The sequence below is a fragment of the Curcuma longa genome, chromosome 11, assembly GCF_044706935.1.
Source record: "Curcuma longa cultivar G26 ecotype Majalengka, Jawa Barat chromosome 11, ITB_CL_G26_1.1, whole genome shotgun sequence".
Classification (NCBI taxonomy): domain Eukaryota; kingdom Viridiplantae; phylum Streptophyta; class Magnoliopsida; order Zingiberales; family Zingiberaceae; genus Curcuma; species Curcuma longa.
In genome coordinates this window covers 12812998-12828630 of record NC_133871.1, presented here as the reverse complement: position 1 = coordinate 12828630, position 15633 = coordinate 12812998, and the positions used below count along the sequence as shown (strand labels likewise).

The 15633-nt window shown below is 39.9% G+C and overlaps 2 protein-coding genes and 1 pseudogene across 6 annotated transcripts; 1 reads left to right on the top strand and 2 right to left on the bottom strand.

The window, feature by feature from the left end:
• Positions 1–459: 459 nt before the first annotated feature.
• Positions 460–2331, top strand: LOC141839411 (uncharacterized; annotated as a pseudogene).
• A 2714-nt stretch (positions 2332–5045) lies between these two features.
• Positions 5046–6955, bottom strand: LOC141839410 (uncharacterized). The gene is made up of 2 exons (XM_074727151.1): positions 6671–6955; positions 5046–6593 (listed from the first exon to the last, which is right to left on the bottom strand). The coding sequence occupies exon 2, from the start codon at positions 6403–6405 to the stop codon at positions 5590–5592; it is 816 nt and encodes a 271-aa protein (XP_074583252.1). The 5' UTR covers positions 6406–6593; positions 6671–6955; the 3' UTR covers positions 5046–5589.
• Positions 6956–7487: 532 nt separating this feature from the next.
• Positions 7488–13641, bottom strand: LOC141840005 (2-oxoglutarate and iron-dependent oxygenase domain-containing protein CP2-like). Of its 5 annotated transcripts, none has more exons than XM_074727880.1 (10): positions 13088–13641; positions 12486–12533; positions 11240–11416; positions 11012–11162; positions 10809–10895; positions 9716–9840; positions 8911–8984; positions 8524–8642; positions 7765–7876; positions 7488–7683 (listed from the first exon to the last, which is right to left on the bottom strand). In XM_074727880.1, exons 1-10 carry the CDS (start codon positions 13367–13369, stop codon positions 7674–7676), a joined length of 1185 nt encoding a protein of 394 aa, XP_074583981.1. In that variant the 5' UTR covers positions 13370–13641; the 3' UTR covers positions 7488–7673. The 5 variants fall into 5 exon arrangements, with proteins under 5 accessions (XP_074583981.1, XP_074583980.1, XP_074583982.1 ...); XM_074727879.1 differs by having other exon boundaries at positions 7765–7871; XM_074727881.1 differs by lacking the exon at positions 8911–8984.
• Between the last annotated feature and the right edge of the window lie 1992 nt (positions 13642–15633).

Genomic DNA, 15633 nt, shown 5'->3' with positions numbered 1-15633 from the left:
CTTCCCTAAACCCTATCCTTCCTCCTCTCCCTTTCTGGCCTGCCTCCTTCCACTTCCATCCTCCCTTCCTTTACTTAGCCTCTAGTAAACAGTGCGTAGCAAAGAGGACAAAGGCTCTGCCTAAAAACAGGGGAGGACTGGGCCATCTCTTTTTATTTTCTTTCACTCTCATAGCCACATCTGTTCTTAACCTTTTTCTATTTTTATCCAAAGGTCAAGGTCTTCTGCCTTGGATTCAAATAATTATTCAAAAAACAATTCTACCAATTACAGAATTTAGTAAATTCTTCAAAATTACTTGGCATAATATTGTTTGCAATACAATGAAGATATTTTAAACAGATACATTTATATCACTGAACCTTTTACAGAAATTTCTAAAGATCTGACTCATTCATTGCTGAGATTTTTTTGATAGAATAGAGGAAAGAAAGGCTAACAAATAAAATTGTTCTTGCATTATTATAATGACAGACGTTCAATCACATCATGTCGTCTTCTTCTCTTTCCTGCTGGTAACTTTTGTTTTGGCCGTTGGATGGCTTTTCACTGCCAGAATGTTGGGGCAGGGAGCTTCCTCCTCACTCTCACTATATAACCGAGAGGAAGAAGGATGCAGCAGAGCACAAGACAAAATTTAATATTGCAGGAGAAGAAAGAAGAAAGAAGAAAGAAGAAAGAAGAAAGAAGATAGAAGAAAGCAGGGAGAAGAGCCACCATGAACAAAGCTGAAGACTTTAAGCTCTTCAAAATCCAGGCATCCCCATTTCCTTTCCCTCTTTTCTTTTCTCTTCTTCTTTTTGTTTTTCTTGAAAAATATTATTGTGCAAGCCAAGTTTTGAAGGCAACTGAGAGTTTCCTTTTGGCTGGGCTCGCCTCGTTGCAGACTGTGGTCCTCAAAGTGCACATACATTGTGATGGATGCAAGCAAGAGGTCAAGAAGCTACTTCAGAAAATCGAAGGTGATTTTTCCCCCTTTGTCTTCAATGAACAAGAGTTTCTTCTTCTTTAAACAACTTGTCTTGCTTGGTTCTTTTCTTTTCTTTTCTTTTATTTTCTTACCAATTTCCCTTGCTGGATCTTTGCATTGGTAGCTCATCTGCACTTACTTTGTTGGAAAATCCACAGTTCTGGACTTTACCATGCTTCAAATTTTTTCTTTTCAAAGAGAGGTATCTTGAATAAGAATTCAACATCAAGAATACACTGCTCAGCTTATGATCAATAGGCTTGTGTTTTGATTTATCCTTGAGTGGCTGCTTGGGATTTCATGTCCTGAATCGCCTAGATCTGCTAAATCAAATTGAGCTTTCTCACCTCATTTTCCCTCCTCGATCAGGAATATACACTGTCACCATAGACGCAGAGCAGCAAAAGGTCACGGTCTTAGGGGATGTGGACTCCAGCACCCTGATCAAGAAGCTACAAAGGTCAGGGAAGCATGCAGAGCTCTGGACTCACAAGTCCACCAGCCAAAGCAACAGACCCAGCCACCCGCAGCACCAGCAGCACCTGCAGCAACATCAAGTCAAGGACGGGAAGAAGAAGAAGAACTGGGACAAAGGCCAACGCGACCAAGCGCTCATCCAAGGCCTCAAGGCCTTCAAGCACCAGCACAGCACGGCTGACTCCTTCAGCTCAGACGATGAAGACTTGGAAAGGGACGACTTTGACGATGAGGATGAAGATGATGAGCAGCTGGGCCTTGATCTATTGAAGAAGCTGAAGCTGCCCAATAATGCAGCGGGTGCCAAGAAAACTCTGCACTCTGGTGGGAATGGTAACAAAAGGCCTGGGGAAACTAATCCCAATCGACCTACTGGATCGCAGTACTCAAATGTGCCACAGGCCAAGGGATTAAATGCTGCACAACCAAACAACAGAATGGCTAATAATGGCCTCATGGGCCTAGCAGCTCTGCAAGGACATGGTCTCCAGGCTCAGCACCAGCTGGGCGCAAACTTTTCCACAGGTTTCCCAGCTAATGGAAATCACCAAGCATCTCTGATGATGAACTTGCAGGGCCAGGGGTATCAAAACCAGCCATCGTCCATGATGACGAACTCCAAGGGGATGAACAACACCATGGCCAACATCAACAACAACAGCAGCATGCTGATGAACGAGAGCAGGTTCATGCAACCCCAAGTGATGTACAACAGGTCTCCACATATACCCCCCTACACTGGCTACTACTACTACCCCGGTCCTTACTACCAAAGTCTGTACTATAACCATCATCCAGAGACCGGGGGAGGAGTAGGCCATGGCGATCATCATCCTTTCTGCGATGAGTGCTGCAGCAGCAGCAGCGGTTGTGTGGTAATGTAATGCCATTATTGCTGTAGGGGAATGTGAAGAAGCGTGCACTGTTTCTTGTCACTTGGCTTTTCTGTTTTCTGTTAGGGGAAAAAAAAGAAGTTGGTCCGAATGACTTCAGTGTGGGACTGTGTTTGACACTCGATGCCAGTGCAGAATATTTACTTCATGCAGCTAGCTAGCCATTGATGCATTGCCATCCTGTCTTACTCATCCGTCTGTATGTAGTAATGCTTGCTTGCCTTGCCACTATGCTTAATTGATGTGGGGTTTTAGCTTTGAAGTTTGTGTTACCTGTTAGGGATGAGTTTTGAATTGATTGTTCATGACAGGTGGGTGAGTAGTTGGAGTCAAACTTGGGTTTGCTGGCAGACTTTCTCCCATGCTTTTGGTACAAGGTTATGATGGCAGGTCTGGAGGAAGGCAGCTGCACCACCCTAATCTGGCTCTCACTTTAACAAAGACTAATTTACCTTAGTGGTGGATGATAAGCTCCTGAATCCTGAGAACAACAGAGTAAAGGATTAGTTTGTAGAAAGATAAGAAGTGGACTACAAATAATTAATCTTAAAGGATAATGCATTTTGATGGCAATAACATAAATAATTAGTCAAAGCAATAGAGAAAGTATTCATATAAAATAGTCATTAGCTCATTAGTAGGGTTTAAAATGCGTGGCAACACATATCTTGTTCATGGAGAGACAAACATGATTGAGAGCAGTGAACTTTTGAAAATGTGTATACAGAAAGAAATGAACAGGTCTGCATGCCCTTTCCCTGGTCAACAAGTTACACAGGAAAAGAAGCATTGGCAAAGTTTAACCATCCAAGGAGCCATGGAAGAGATGCAAAGGCTGGGCTCCAGCAGCCATGTGAGAGAGGAAAAAAGTGGAGTGCAGAGTGTGGCAATAGATGATGTCCAGAGAGAGAGAGGGAGAGAGACATGAGAAGCCAAAACAAGGAGTAGAGCATGCAGGCGAAAGGTGGAAGAGTGCAGAGCACTAGGTAACACAAAACCTCTTTGCTAGCTTCTCAGCTTTAAGTACAACTGATTTGTTGGGAAGTGGGATGCTCGAAAGAACTAAACCAATTTAGGAGCCATTTTCATGATGCTTTTTTATCTCCTTCTTTCTATCTCTTTCTTGCATGTTTCTGTGTCATTTCTTGAATGGGGAGCACAGACCCATCTGCTACTTGAGTTGTTTCTTTGAGCAGATGTGGATGACAAGCTTTCTGACATGTGTCACGCTTGCTATTCACTTGACCGACATCTGCATCGCATCCATTGTAAATAAAAATAAAAGTTCATACAGGAAAATCTAAGCAAAGCATTATTGAACTTTAATTAATATAATATCAAAAGAAGGCACTACAACTTATCCTGTCCTATTCTACGTAGGTGCACTACAAAACGCACGGTGATGGTAAAGGTGAATCTTCGATTGCAACATAGAGGAGAGTAACATCAATAGTTGAACTATAGACACATTGAACACTGCTTATATAATACTTAGATTGGACAGATCTAAACTAGCCATTGTAACATTCGACTGATCTAATCTGATAATTTATCAAGTTCATTGTTGCATTGTTTCAAAGTGCTTACGAGAGTTGCCCAAACCTCTCATTGTTGCATTGTTTACATCTTGTGTCGATGCAACCTGACAGTTATACTCACTAAGGTAAGTTCACCATGGGCACATTGTTTACATCTTCTAGTGTCGATGTATATGCGAGTTCCTAACCGGCTAGTGAGCAAGGCAGTGAGGGTAAAATGAGGAAAATTGTATCAAGACCAACTCCAGGACGGATTGTTGCATCTACATTTATCAGTTACTGGCTTGAACTTCATTACCTAAAAAATACTATCCAAATGACATAATTAAATCAGCTTCAAGCAAATTTAACCTTAATCTAATGTGACTCAGATTCAATCCAACGCATGGTTGGACTCGATCTCTAAGTGTGCTACTCTTTACCAACTAGGACCAAGTTAAAGCCCACACTCAGTGCCAAACTAAGTCTGTTCACCTAGTGGATTTGGATCCGAATGTTGAAGAACATTGTTGTGTCTGAGCAAAACCCTGAGGATGAGCTCTTAACACTAGGGAGATAAGAAGCTCATGGTTCTCTCATTTCAGATAAAAAGAGAGAGCCAAAAAGTTCACAAGACACAAATGTAAAAAAGTTAGTTCAAAGTCCACGCCAACTAGTCAATCAAAAGGCCAAAGCAACAAAATCACAATCCACATGACTGCAATAGAAGATCACATAACAACAAACACTGGCAATATGGGCATCAACGACATCATCCAAAACCATGATACCTTCACAAAGTACACAAATCACACAAAAGAGGAGGCACACAATTTACCTCGCAAAGAGTTGAAAACAATTATTGATAATATGATTAAAAGAATACCATCAAGAAAACCTCACCTGAACCATGTTTGTAGCCAATCACCACTGGCCATTGCAGTGATTCACTAAGTAGCTCAGCTCAGTCAAATCCATGACGACACCTTCACCACCAGGAACCCACCCACCTGTTCATCCATGAAGCATCTTGCTGCTAAAATCTTCACTTTGGAGGGTTGGGATTCACCAAAGGTAGGCACACAATTGAAGTCCTTAGCCTTCTACTGGCCAAGAACTGTAGAATTGGTCAGATCTTCATCCCTCATTTTGGATACTTCATAATGTTTTTGAATGCACACAAGCCAATTTCAAAATAAACAAATCAATTTCTTGACTTCTGAAATCCAGGTTTTAATGCACGGTACAGGTTTGAAGAGAGAAAAAGGTAGAGCTGGTGCTGGAATTTACAATCAAAAAGATGCCAAAAGCCTAGCCACACACACAAGCTTTGTATTGTCATATAAAAAATAAACAAATTTTGATTCAGGCAAACTTAAACCAAAGCAGACCACAAGGTCCACAACACACTTATAACATCGATTAACCATTAACTTCTTCAATTAACAAATCGCATTTAGCTATTTAATTAACTCTATTCCACCATGCCTGCCGATACCTAACCGAGTCGCCAGGTGGCGGCACGAGTGACGCACAGCACAAGAAGACTTAAAAGCAGCACTACCAACTCCATTGCACGCGCTGGTCACGTGGTACAATATAGCTTTTTTGACCTTTCTCACTGCCTCTTTAATTAGAGTAATAACTAATAAATCTCTCAATATATATTTAGGATTAATATTTTAATTAGACTATAATTTTTTTTTTCCCCTCTAGCAAAAATGGATGGGGATTAGAGATCGAGGAAAAAATCTCCACCGTCCAATTGTGACTCCCAGAGAGGAAGATCATCGAAGCCGATGAAGTCGTCGCCGAGCTCGCCGACGAGGAACGGCGCGTCGATGGCATGGAGCCCGACGAGGTCCGCCCCCGCGAAGAGCTCCTCGATGTACCTCTCTTCCTCCGCTTCCGGTGTGGTGCACTTCTCCGCCGGAGCTAGAACCGACGATGGCGACCGGTCGGAGGTGTGGAATGACACCGCGGAGTCCTCCGTGGCCAGGCGAGGCTTGGACTGCCGGAGGCGACGCTTCTCCTCGTCGAGCCTGGCCGCGGCGGCTCGGTAGGCGGCCGCCGCCTCCTCGGAGGTGGCGAAGGTGCCGAGCCAAAGTCGGGCGCGGCGGATCGGGTCGCGAATCTCCGCTGCCCACTTCCCCCACCGCCGCTGGCGGACGCCCTTGTGCTTGCAGGAGGAAGCAGCAGGAACCTCCGCCGCTTGCTTCCTCTTCTCCACCGGATCCACGAAGGGTTTTAGGGTTTTAGTCCTCTGGTCCACCACAATTTCGCGAACCACTCGCTTGTTCTTCCTCGTCGAACCCTCGTCGTCGCTATCAGTAGCGTCGGGATCCGCGAAAAAAACTCGGATCTTCTTCACCGGGCTCGATCTGACCACCGCCAATCCATCCAACTTCCTTTCCTTCTTCTCCCTCTTCACCACCACCATCGGCGGCTTCAGATCTCTACTCGAACCCAAACTATCTAACCTCTTCATCTTCCTCTTCCGACGCATCCTGTACCGGCTCCAGATCCGTTGAATCCGCGGCCCGACCATCTCAATCTCCTGTCCAACTCCACAAATCCCGGAAACAAAGCCGTCAAAGAACACAACAGATCAAAAACAAGGAAAGCAAAGCGATCCGCGCACGTCAAGGAAGGGTTCCCCCTCGAAACAAGAGCAAGAAGATGAGGAGACACGTATCGACGTGCGGAAACCCAAAACTCTCCACTTCAAAACCAATTCTGGAACAAAGATCTCAAAATCAACAGATTGACAGATAGGGGCAAATCAAAAGGCACAAAGGACCTACTACACTTACCGCATCGAGTCTGTGCCTGATACCATGAATTTGAGAGCAGGAGCCGAGGAGGAGGAGGAGGAGGTGCAGAGATGCTGAGAACGACGGCGTGACGAGGCAACGGCAGCAGTCGCAGACATAAATCTGAAGAGCGTCGTCGTCCTGCTCTCGAGGGCTTGGGAGCGATCAGAATTCAAAAGCGAGAGGGGAAGCTGCGGCGTGGGTTTTGCAGATCGGTAGTGGCCCGAGTGGGAAGGAAGAAAGAGGGTGATGTACTGGATGACAGATATGTGGCAATGCTTGTGATTCTTCCTCATCTCTTCTTTCTGGCTGTTCCTTTCGCCGGGGCAAATAATATCAGGTCAACGAACATGGTCTCCAATTAAACTCAATTTCACCCAAATTCAATTGATTTTTTAAAATAATAAATAGATGCTTGCTTCGTCTATTACATAAATTTAAAACACAATTTATACGCTTTTAAAAATCAACTTCTAAATTATTTATTTTTATTAGAATTTAAATCTTAATCTTCTTAATTTATTTCTTGGAGTACTAATCACTAGCATTTCTCCTAATTCACATGATTCTGAAAGTATTTCTAAAGAATTACAATCTGAAATCAACCCCATGACACAATTGACAAAGGGTTAAAACTTGAGAGGGGCCAATTGACAGGTGAAATCAAAAGGAAAAGTAAAATTTTACAGTTTTTTCTCTAGCAGAAAATAGACTTTGCGAAGTGAAGCTGCCTGCCCACGGTGGAATTATTTAGCAGGTTGTAGGTTCCTTCCCAAATTCAACTTAAAGCTGGAGCTAGTGGTTGAGTCAGAATCCTAAAGGAAAAATCCATGGCATTGATATAGATAAAGAATGACACATACAAATAACCTGTGAAATTACAACCAGCTGAAGGACTTGGACAATCAAAGGCCAATCTGGGGGATAAGCGAGCTAATTTACAGCCACACCCATACTATAGTACATAAGAAAGCAACTCAAATCTTGCCTCCTCCACAACCTCTTAGAAATGCCTGTCAAATAACCAACCACCATAGTTACTACACAAGAACAAGCAGGAGGAAATAAAAGCTAACACTGATGCGATTTTGTACCAGCTTGGTAGTGGCGACCCACTGATGCTGCCTTTCTTTCTTCTCACGCTGGCACTGGCCGCACCAGCTAGAGAAATCCTTCTGAAATTTCCTCCTCTCTCTAAAGACTGAACTGCAGGACAATCAAAGATTTACTATTGGACAGTGTATACACAATTTAAATAGAACAAAGGAACGAAAAAGAATGTTAAATTATACAACTAACATTTGCATCAATGATTTTTTTGTTCCACATCCACAATTACATCATAACTTTGTCCTCTTGTGTCTTTCCCCCCATTCTTGCCAAAAATAAACAGACACTAAAGGTAGTGGGTTGGTATGCTTCTACAGCCACAATGTGAATCAACTATGTGGATGATGACAAGAAATGTTCAAATTAATCTCTAGTCTAATGACATCTTCCTTCTACATGATGGAGTCTTCATGATTAAGTACTTTATCTATTCTCAACCATTTTTTTATCTCTTGTCATGCAACTATGACCATTATCTCAGTGTTGGCAGATAAAGAATGCAGTAATTTTGAGTAAAATAGTGAACATAATGATAAAGGCACCATGTGTGCAGAATTATATAACCATGAAATCACAAATATCAGATAGATCACCACAAAAGTTTCAACACTTGTTCCATGGTAAACATTATCCTGAATAGTCTCAGTGCCTCAGATTTACAAACAGCTGTTGATAATGCTGCTATTGGAGAGGCTTTTACCAAATGGCATGCACTTCAATAGCAAAAAAAAAGATAAAGATACCTTCTGCACCATAAAAGCATGTTGATTCTGTGTCCAAAATTTGTGGGATGAGCTCCGTGTCGATGACGGCCACGATGGAGTACAGCTTGACCAGGGACATGAGAATAATCAAAGAACTCCTGCAGTAAAAATTGATGAGGGTTTCGGCGACATGCCTAAACAGTTATAATGATGAAAACAACAAACAAACTACTTATAGCAACTACTAATTGCTATTTGTAAAATGAACCATAATAAGGCATCAATGACTTCAACCTACTCCTGTAACAGTTTCATGAAAGAAAGAGTTTCTATGCTGTTACAATACTTCACTTCCAAAAGGTTCAAAATATTGGTCCAATCTCAATAATGGTCAATGAATAAACTAGCACTGCAATGTGTCTTTACCATTCCATCCTGGCTAAAACCAAACAGAGAAGACAACACCAGCACAAGCAACAGCTATGGAGGTCATTGCATGCCTGTTTCATTCTTCTATTAAATACCCTAAGTGGAGTCCAGAGAAGTTTCAAATTCAAACACATATCATGAATTCTCATGATAATAAGAACAGTTCTGTTGAATTGCATCCATCAGTACTCAGTACAATCACTACAATCTGAATCTTAGGGCACAACAGCATTTTATAGCCTTTCTTAAAGGTGTACGATGCCCCATCATGGCCGGTCTCAAGCCTGGATAAATGAGAAAGAGGAAAATCAAAAAGACTTAGTTAACAATAATAAAATAAGATAAAATTTATTCAAGTATAGATGACGATATAGTAGAGGATAGAGTTCACTAGAGTAGAAGGATCTATATAGCCCACCTCACCTAGTGGGATAAGACGTTGTCGCCGTCGTCGTCGTCTTAAAGGTGTATGATGAAAAAAGAGAGCCTCTAGGTAGGAAAGGAACTCTTGGCATTGTGGATGGGAATGGGCCTTGTCTTTGAACTTTCACAATCATTTTCAAGATTACCAGCAAGTGAATGCGTGAAAATTGGTAAAATACAGTCTGTTATATTTTCTACACTAAGTTATTGAGTAATAAGTATAGGAACCAAGACAGAAATCCAGAGACATATGGTTAAGTTGCACTAACCAAAGACTTCATATACGCTTCAAATTCCAGGTCAGCATAGAATAGTCAAATGCTCTAGATTACAGAAGCTTCAAGAACAGGAATATGCAAGAAACCATGAGAATACAAACCTCTGGTTGTGTCTCTGTGTTCACATGCTTGTCGCATCGAACTCCCTGGAAAAACAAATTACCTCCAGAAAAATCTTTGCCCAGGCATACATTTAAAGTGACTTCCGCATCATCCACATGGAAACCTGCATTAGAAAAACACAAATGATTTAATGAGTATAAATAAACATAAATGATTTAAGATTAGTTCATAAATTATTTGGCTCCAATTGAGGACTAATTAGATCTCTAATGGGTGAAATTTGAATTACTTGATGTACAGCCTTGGTTTGGGTCAAAGCAAAGAAAAAATCAAGTTGAATTATTTATTGCCTTAATGTTAAGTAATGCCAACAGTTGGAATAGGTTAGAGCATGTCAACCTAGTTTCAGCTCTAATTGTGGGTTTAAGATAAATTCTGAAAATTAATTAGCTCTAATTGAGGCTAAATTAATTCTCTGGGTGAAATTAAATTCATCATAGATGCTCAATTTGGGTTAAACCAAAGTTAAAATTGAGTTGAATTAAATTGTTATATAAGCATAAACAAGATGAGCCATGTTACACATAATATAGGTATATAATATGCCCATTAACTAATACATGTTTGATCATGGATTCTCAAGCTTCCCATGCTTATTCCCCTTTACATAAACACTGATTACTGAGCTTCACCACTAACTGCCTCCATGGCTGATCTCCAAAGTTCTATTGAACTTCATCCCTTGCTAAATGAAAGGCCTCATAAAAAGTCTGTGTGTGCATCCTGTCTTTGGCCCTTTATTGTGAACTTCCATATTGAGCTCCCTCTCTAGCCTTTACCTTTGTTCTATTTTACCTTCTCGCCTATTGAAGAGTTAATTTAGCCAAACATAGATTAACACAAAAGCCTTATTACATGCTTAGCAACAAGTGAAACTTGTCATTTTCTTTGTGCTAACACGGTCCACAACCATAACGATATGTATTTACCAAATAACTGTTTTTGCTTAATAATTAAAGCTTTTGCACAAGCGGTCATCAAGTCAAACTTAATATGGGGCAAAAGCAAATGGCTCTATGTTCATATCATGTCATTTCATTATAATTAAAGAAGATGCTATCATGTAGTTACCTAGTTCGATATCCTTGTCCTTGCCATACTCAACCACAAAACCATGATGTGAATCCAGAGTTGACCCACCAACCTCAGGATAAAATACTGCAACCGTGGAAATAGGTTCTATGAGATATTGATGAAACAAAAATGATGGGAATATATATATATATATATATATATATATATATATAGTCAAACAATGAAGACATGTTTATCACCTCTAGCAAGTGGAGAGATGAATTCATCCATAAGCTTGTTAAGCATCGTTTCCATGCCAAAGTCATCAAGCACCGCACCATACTTGTTCATTGCATTTGGTCGCATTATTTTGAAGTTGACTGAATTAACCCACTTTTCAAAATTTTCCACCTAAGAAGTTATCCACTTAATATAAGTTATGTGCAAAAAACAGTAATTGTGTAATTTTACAGATGAGTTGGTAGTACCTCATCTAATAACATTTCACAGAAACTTGGCTGTAGCATAGAAAATATATAAATTCCAGGTGAAGGTTCAGACAGTATATTTCTGAAGCTCTCCTCTGTGTTATCATTGATTGCCTTAAGAAATGATGGCATAAAAAACATTGATGGTTGCAGATTGTATAGTTCTTTATGTAAAGGCTGCTCAAGCAGGAAAGAAGTAAAAAAGTTACATGGTATCAAAACAATTGAAGGCAGGAAACTAACTACACAAACACCAATTCATCCATGCATAAAATGGAATAGTTATTATTAACAAGTGATGAAAGCAAAATAGGTAGTGTAATATTCATCTTAACAGCATCAATCATATAGTTCAACTCAACACAATCATAACAGTGCATAACACAAGACAAAATTGTTATATAAAATGTAGGGAAACTACTAGAAAGTAGTAACCAAACCTGCCTGAATATTTTGCAGAATATTAACAATGACCCTATATACACTGATACACATAAGTTCACAGACCTCATTTGAGGGGAGGAGGCGACCATAACCATGAAAACTATTTCACTATCTAAGAATCAAGAAGGAAAAATTCATGAAGATTAAGCAAGATGAGAATCACAATAGATGAGAATGAATCTCATCATCATCTACAGATAATGGTTGGCAGTCTAAATGTTCAATAACTTAAACTTTTGACATGGAAAACAAGTGTGAAATAGAATTATGAATGAAGAGACCAATCCTCAAAATATTCAAGATTCTAATATTTGCTAGATGTTGCTTATTAAAGCAAAGATATGCATGTATGCACGCATGCACATGCATACACGCACACAAATAGCAATGGCTCTGCTAATCCACCAAAGGATCCAAATTTAAGTGAGTATGATGCACCACACTACATTGAAATTGGAAAAAAAAAACACATATTACTAGGGACATAATTTCTCTATAAAAAAATGGTAAACATCTTGAGAAAATATATAATGTTGAGCATAAACACCACTCATGGAGTTCCTCCAGAAAGTAATCTGAAACAAAGTTCAAGAAATTATAACAACAATAAGATAAGAAACACATTTTCAGAATCATATAAGTAAATCACAGAAAAAATGTCTAACTTTTAAAGAGATTGCCATTTTCAAATCATTAATATTCAATTGCTGAATCAGACAGATTATTGCAGACAAACAAGCAAAAGGGTTATAATTTAGCAACCAGTAAGTACTAAAGAAATTAGCATGAGGAAATGGCAAACCTGATAAGCTGAAATCAATTTCTGCCTGTATGCTTTATGCTTCTGAACCTGGTATAGCAAGTAAGCACTCAAGATTAAAACAAGTAAATGACCACTAAGATAGCGCGGAGCAGACTAGAATTAATAAGAAAGTGAAGAACTAAGAAGATATGTTCAACTTGAAATGGTGGAAATTAACCTAAGAAGCCTCAAAAACACAAGTTAGCAAGGAGTTTATGATATTGATACAGAAAGTAAGCACTAACAATAAAAATTTTTAGAAATAACCATGGCAGACACTTTGATCCTAACCTATTTCAGACCGAGTCCAATTAACATCCCACCTTGTTTTCTACAAAAGTATAGCTCTTTCATACAAATGGTAGCAAAACACCGGGTGACTAAATGTTTCCTACACAAAGCATGATCTTGCCATGGGAAGGTTAACCAACAAGTTAGGAAGAGTACCCACCTAGAAAACCATGATATTTCATTCAAATGGAAACAGGCCAACAAAGCACCGGGTTACTAAATACTTCCTACAGTAAAGCATGCGAAGGTATTCATGTTATATCAGGAAAAAGTTGAACATTTTTACGAAAACACATCAGCGAAGGACTCACCCTGTCGCATTCCCCCTCGGGCAAGTAACGCGCGAGGATATCCTTCATTAACTGCAACTTGGCATCCCGCGGCACCTCGAGCATGATCGGAGGGAGGTGGCGCTCCAGGGAGCTGAAAATTGCTGGGACCAATTCCGACCGAACATCATCGTACCGTTCCGGCCTGTGCTCCGTGTTGGGATTCAACCTCAGGCGCCGGTCGCCGTACGTCGGCCTGGCCGGCCCGTTCCCATTGCCCACCGGAGAGCCCTCCCTTCTATCGATGGCGCCGTCCAGCGACATCGCTCTGCTGCCGGAGACTCCGGCGACCAGGGAGAAGATGGGATCAGTTCCCGACGAACCTCTGGCGGAGAAGAAGAGGATACGTTTAGCGTTAGGGTTTCGTGGAATTGGTGTAAGGTTGGAGAGAGAGAGAGAGAGAGAGAGAGTACGAAGTAGACGGGTATTTATTACGGGATTGCCATAAGCCCGGGAGAAAAATTAGGGTTTCAGTTTGGAGGGGACGGGGAAAGTCGGATCCGCTGTCGAAGGCCGGATAGCACGAGGACACTTGATGCTTTGTGAACTCGACACGTCGGACCGTGGTGGATTTATCTATTTTTTAATAGAAATATTTAAAAATGATTTCTTTTTTAGATTTTTTTTATTTTACATACTTTACAATTAGAACTGTCAAACGGACCAATTCATAACAGATAACAGGACACACCAATCTACTAAAAATTTATTATATGATAGGGTGGGACAGACCGATCCACCAATTTGACAAATTGAGAAATCTTCAATCCAATCCAACTAATGTGAACTGCAGATTAGATAAACCAACTTATGAGTCTGTCAAAATATTAAAAATAAAATATTAAAAAATTTATATTTGAATTATAATTTAAATTGATGAGTTAAATTATTAAACTTGAATTGTAATTTAGATAAATTAAGTTTACTAATTTATTAAGTTTTCTATTTTAATCTTAAAATTTAAAATAAATAAATAAACTTTCAATCCAAGTCTGCCGCAGGTTAATCCACGCAGGTCACGAATTTAGACAGATCAACTAATCTGAACTCATCTTAAAATAGATTGATAAAATTTCAACCCAATCTATCTAAATTATTTGGTAGGACGGGCTAAGGACTAATCCAATCGATCCAATCGAAATTGACGATTATATTTACAATATTCAAAATTGGCATTAAAAAACTCATTTGGCACTAACTTCAAATGATACAACTTGAGTTGCCTAATTGGTCTCATTTAAATGTGGCTTAATTAAGATCGAAGCAACTAGCCACCAACTATGAGTTGTTGGTTCGTTGACTTCTCTTTTTCCGTGCTTAGTTTGACTTTATCGATGCTATCAAACACTTGCAGATCGGAATCACAGTTATGATTTATTCTTTTCATGTGCATAAAATTGTAAATGCATCGGATCGATCTCCTTGAATACATACTTATTATATTTCTGTCCGTACTTAAATATTACAAAATTACATGCCTTCTCGAAAAGCCCCTTTGCCTATATATTATAAAAATTATAAAAAAAGAAAATTTCAAATTATTATTAAATTTACCATAATTTTTAAAATATTATTTAAAAATATTTAAATATTCATGCTCATCCAACATGGGTAGGTGGGCAGTAGCCCCCTTTGCTCACCCCTTTTATGGTAATATATAGGTCAAAGTTATTTGCTTTTAGCAGAATTATAAGTAAATATAGAGATCAAAATGAGATTAGTCCATAAAATTAGTAGTTATTCATTGTTAGCCCAACCAACAATAACAGTCAAGTTATTATTATTATTCCGATTAGATACTACGAATGATCAAGTCATCAGTTAACGAACAATACAATTTCCTAACGGAGATCGAAGGAGAAGACGATAAAGACCTGAAATGCACTTTAATAAGATGTTAGACTGGTGCCAAAGAGTCCCAACAGGTCACTCCCATTCAAGTTAGTATTCATAGAAAAAAATGAAAGTGCAAATAAAGAAGAACATCCTCGGGGCAATGGTGCAACGGTAGGACATCCGAGTTGTGATCCAGGGACCCGCGATTCAATCCCCAGCTACAGCGTATTTGCAAGAATTTTCTTCTAAATGGGGAACGTAATCAAAGGATGCTGGGCATCTGGATTGTCCGCAGTATGCGCTTCCCGATTTACCCTGGTGGTCAGTGGAAAACTTCCGTGGGACCGGACCGACCACCCCCAAGGATTGAGTCCATGAGACTGACTGGGATTTATCATTTTTTTCAAATTGCCGAGAGGGTTTTCATATCTTACAAAGGGTTTATATACTCATGAAGAGCACCTTTCCACAACAACCCGAGAGAAATCACTAGTCGGAGCTCGAAGAGATCAACTCAGACGATTGCTGAATTGAGATCCCAACATAAAACATCTGGGGAACTAAGTCTGTCAACCTCGTAACCATCCTACCATGTAACAATCACTGATTATTAGTACCTTCTGACTTTATGCACAGGTATGAGGGTATACAAGGGACCATATCTAACAATCTCATAACCGCACCTGACCCCT

Excerpts from the sequence above, each read along its gene's own strand:
- LOC141839410 (XM_074727151.1), bottom strand. The coding sequence starts at position 6,405 with ATGGTCGGGCCGCGGATTCAACGGATCTGGAGCCGGTACAGGATGCGT.
- LOC141840005 (XM_074727879.1), bottom strand. The coding sequence starts at position 13,369 with ATGTCGCTGGACGGCGCCATCGATAGAAGGGAGGGCTCTCCGGTGGGC. Across the intron at positions 7,872-8,523 it reads ATGCTTTTATGGTGCAGAAG|TCTTTAGAGAGAGGAGGAAA; the intron begins GTATCTTTATCT and ends CCTGCAGTTCAG. Across the intron at positions 7,684-7,764 it reads GGGTCGCCACTACCAAGCTG|GCATTTCTAAGAGGTTGTGG; the intron begins GTACAAAATCGC and ends GTTATTTGACAG.